Below are 3,840 nucleotides of genomic sequence, written 5' to 3' on the forward strand. Positions count from 1 at the left end.
AAATACTCCTGACTATCTCAGTATCAATTGCTAGCTGCGAACGTTCATTCAGCAAATTAAAATTAATTTTGACAGATTGCCTAAGTGACCTAGCATTTTTAAGTGTGGAAAGAGAAAAATTTTAAATGATCAATTTTGATGATATTATTGATACATTTGCTTCATCAAAAGCACGGAAAATTTAGACATAGTAATTAGTTTTATTAATGTATTGTAATCAGATGATTATTAAATATATGTATCTCCTTAGAGATAATAAATATTTACTTTTTTATTGTTTTAAAACTGTGTGTTTTTAAAATATTTCTTTATAAATATGTAAAATAAATAATAGGTATCTTTTGAACTAATTCTAGATGATCATATACATTTCAAAATCTAGTCTTGTTTTCTCAACTACATTTTTTGTCTCAAATTTAATGTCTAGCTTGAGCCTATGACTTTATTTATTTATTACTTTGCGAGTATATTTTACTTATAATATTAGATGATTTTCGAATGGGGGGGGGGCGCTAAAAAGGTATTGTGCCCCGGGCGCGAGTTAAGCTCGCTACGGCACTGCTTAGGGGTCCATGAACCACAGGTTAAGAAACCCTGATTTAGAGGCTGGACATACATGTCCCGGTCGTACTTAATGGTGGGATACATATGTCCATTAGTAATTCTTAAACATTTGTTGGGACAAATGAGTCCCGTTAGTAGTCAAAGGGTTAAAGATTTCATTACACACACAAAATTATATTATGCATGTGATCTCAATCGAACTAATCTTAACTTAAATTATGTATCTTCGCTCAGAGAATTAATTTGTTTATTAATCAAGTAACAATGAAAATAAAACAAACTTTACAAATTATATTTTAAACTCTAAGTCAACTGTTGTTGTTGTTGTTAATTTACATCGCACTAGAGCTGCACAATGGGCTATTGGCGACGGTCTGGGAAACACCCCGGAGGATGATCCGAAGACATGCCATCACAATTTTGATCCTCTGCGGAGGGGATGGCACCCCCGCTTCGGTAGCCCGACAACCTGCGCGCGAAGTCGAGCACTTTACGGTAGCACTGTTTAATGAGGACCAATACCGCACACCCTCAGTACCTACGCAGACTGATCCAAGTGGACACCCACCCGCACACTGATGCTTGACTTCGGTGATCTGCTGGGAACCGTGTCTTAACAATCAGTCCACTACGGGACAAACTCTAAGTTAAACAGGGACACAAAGGATATTTCCTTGTTGTCTGTTCATGCCAACAACTATTAAAATACTAAAGGGATTTTTCTGCATTTACAAAATTTTTTTAAAAAAATATGAGTAAATCTTTGCCTTTCGTGATTGAGTTATACCTTTCAAGTCTGTCCTTTCAATGATTTTATTCATCATGCTCAACTTGTGCTGGCACATTGAAATTACTAAAATAATTCTTTCTCGTCCACATCTTTACATCATAATTCATCTTGTCTACATCAACTAAGATTTCTTATTTGTTCATGAATTTTATTGTAACTGTGATATATTTTTGTTTCAGGTACCTGGCAACTTCGATGTACAATTAGTTTGTTTATGTTCTACGTGGTTTCGTGTCATGGTTGTGAAGTAAGAAATATATAGTGAAAGTATCGAAATCTTTGCGAAAGAATATAGAATGTGTCACCTAAGAGAATCGATACTTGATGGGCTTCACTAACTCGAAATAGAATGGAAAGAACAGTTGCTAATGTAAAAAATGCCACATTTCAACAACCAATAAGGATCGAGGTTCACACAGTTGCAGGTATACCATTGCTTAATTAAAAAAATTCTCATTTTATTAATCTTATTTTTCTTCTTTACTGAAATATTCTCAAGAATATACAGCATGGAAGCCACCCTCTGAGAACACTGTTTTACACATGATTTATTAAGGTTGTCAAAAAGTTCAACTTCAAATAAAATTGAAGAAAATAAATATTAAAATAGGTTTTCCTGAGAGGTACCTATTTTGTGAAAATTTAGATATAATTTGTGAAAATTTTAGCATAATTTGTGAAAATTAAACATTATATTAAAAAATCAACACGAAAATATGGATTTTTAGTTTCTTAAGAAAAACAAAAATAAAATTTCAAGAAAAAGTATTTTGTGAAACTACCGCTTTTCTTAAAGTTGAATTTGTGAAGGTATAATAATTATANATTTTTGTTTCAGGTACCAGGCAACTTCGATGTACAATTAGTTTGTTTATGTTCTACGTGGTTTCGTGTCATGGTTGTGAAGTAAGAAATATATAGTGAAAGTATCGAAATCTTTGCGAAAGAATATAGAATGTGTCACCTAAGAGAATCAATACTTGATGGGCTTCACTAACTCGAAATAGAATGGAAAGAACAGTTGCTAATGTAAAAAATGCCACATTTCAACAACCAATAAAGATCGAGGTTCACACAGTTGCAGGTATACCATTGCTTAATTTAAAAAATTCTCATTTTATTAATCGTATTTTTCTTCTTTATTGTAATATTCTCAAGAATATACAGCATGGAAGCCACCCTCTGAGAACACTATTTTACACATGATTTATTAAGGTTGTCAAAAAGTTCAACTTTAAATAAAATTGAAGAAAATAAATATTAAAATAGAAGACAGGGGTCTGTTTAGGTTTTTCTGAGAGGTACCTATTTTGTGAAAATTTAGATATAATTTGTGAAAATTTTGGCATAATTTGTGAAAATTAAACATTATATTAAAAAATCAACACAAAAATATGGATTTTTAGTTTCTTAAGAAAAACAAAAATAAAATTTCAAGAAAAAGTATTTTGTAAAACTACCGCTTTTCCTAAAGTTGAATTTGTGAAGGTATAATAATTATACCTGTATAAATAATTAAAAGCATAATATTCTTTATCAAAAAATTGCTTTATTAATGTTGTATAATTAATAATACGATGATTAATATTCACCAATAAAAATATTATAGAAGTAAGTAGAAATTTCACAATTTTACTAAAGTAAAATAATACACAATTTTACTAATAATTTCACTAAAACTAGTTTTAACAAAAATTATTACAGAGAAACGAAACAAATGTCCAATACATCAAGTTTAATAAGATTTTCAAAACATTCAATGTTTAATTTTGACAAATGGATCATATTATTTGAAAGTCTAAATAATGAAATGTATTAAATTGATTGCACTGAAATCATAAAAAATGCTTTCGTCATTCTGGTCATACTTAATCACTAAACAAATAGAAGTCAAAGCGATAACAATACTTACTTTTCCAAAATATGTTTGTTGAACTCTAGGTGGTATAGGTTTAATATTAAAGCGACTCAAAGAAATAGGACTCTCTGGTTCATTATTAGATGTGTTAGCCGGCGTTTCCATTTCCATAAAAGTGTATGATGTATATTGCCCTTAATCATGAAAGAATTATCACCAACTATCAGTAGAATTCAGTATAGGAAACAAAATTCCTACATTATTGACAGCAATATTATTTTAGAAACGTCTAAAGAGAATAAATTACAATTTGATTCTGTAACTAAAAAGGAATCATCGGTAAAAAGTTCTAAGATAAAAACTTAATTTTATTTCGTAAGCACCTTTCTGAACAACATACAGCCCACTACTTTCACTTTCAAAACATGTGATGATGATGAATAGGTTGAGTTCGTAATATCACCTAAACGCGCCTGCCCAAGGTATAGACTACTACCAACAAATCAACTGATAAAATTATTTAGAAACAGAATAAAAAGTTCGGAAAGGGAAAATTAAATAATAAAACATTTCAAACCACTGATAAAATCATTTACTTGTCGGTAAAAGTTTTCAGTTTTTTTAATTA

At 30.3% G+C, this 3,840-nt stretch overlaps 1 protein-coding gene across 1 annotated transcript in view; it reads right to left on the reverse strand.

Moving 5' to 3' along the window:
- LOC107439652 (uncharacterized) overlaps window positions 1-3,676 on the reverse strand; it is a 22,473-nt gene extending 18,797 nt beyond the window's left edge. Inside the window, exon 1 of the mRNA XM_016052322.4 lies at window positions 3,267-3,676. Within this exon, the coding sequence (XP_015907808.1) occupies window positions 3,267-3,383 (117 nt within the window). The 5' untranslated portion in view covers window positions 3,384-3,676. The remainder of the gene's footprint in view (window positions 1-3,266) is intronic.
- Between the last annotated feature and the right edge of the window lie 164 nt (window positions 3,677-3,840).

This window comes from Parasteatoda tepidariorum, chromosome 4 (genome assembly GCF_043381705.1).
Source record: "Parasteatoda tepidariorum isolate YZ-2023 chromosome 4, CAS_Ptep_4.0, whole genome shotgun sequence".
In the NCBI taxonomy this organism is placed as follows: Eukaryota; Metazoa; Arthropoda; class Arachnida; order Araneae; family Theridiidae; genus Parasteatoda; species Parasteatoda tepidariorum.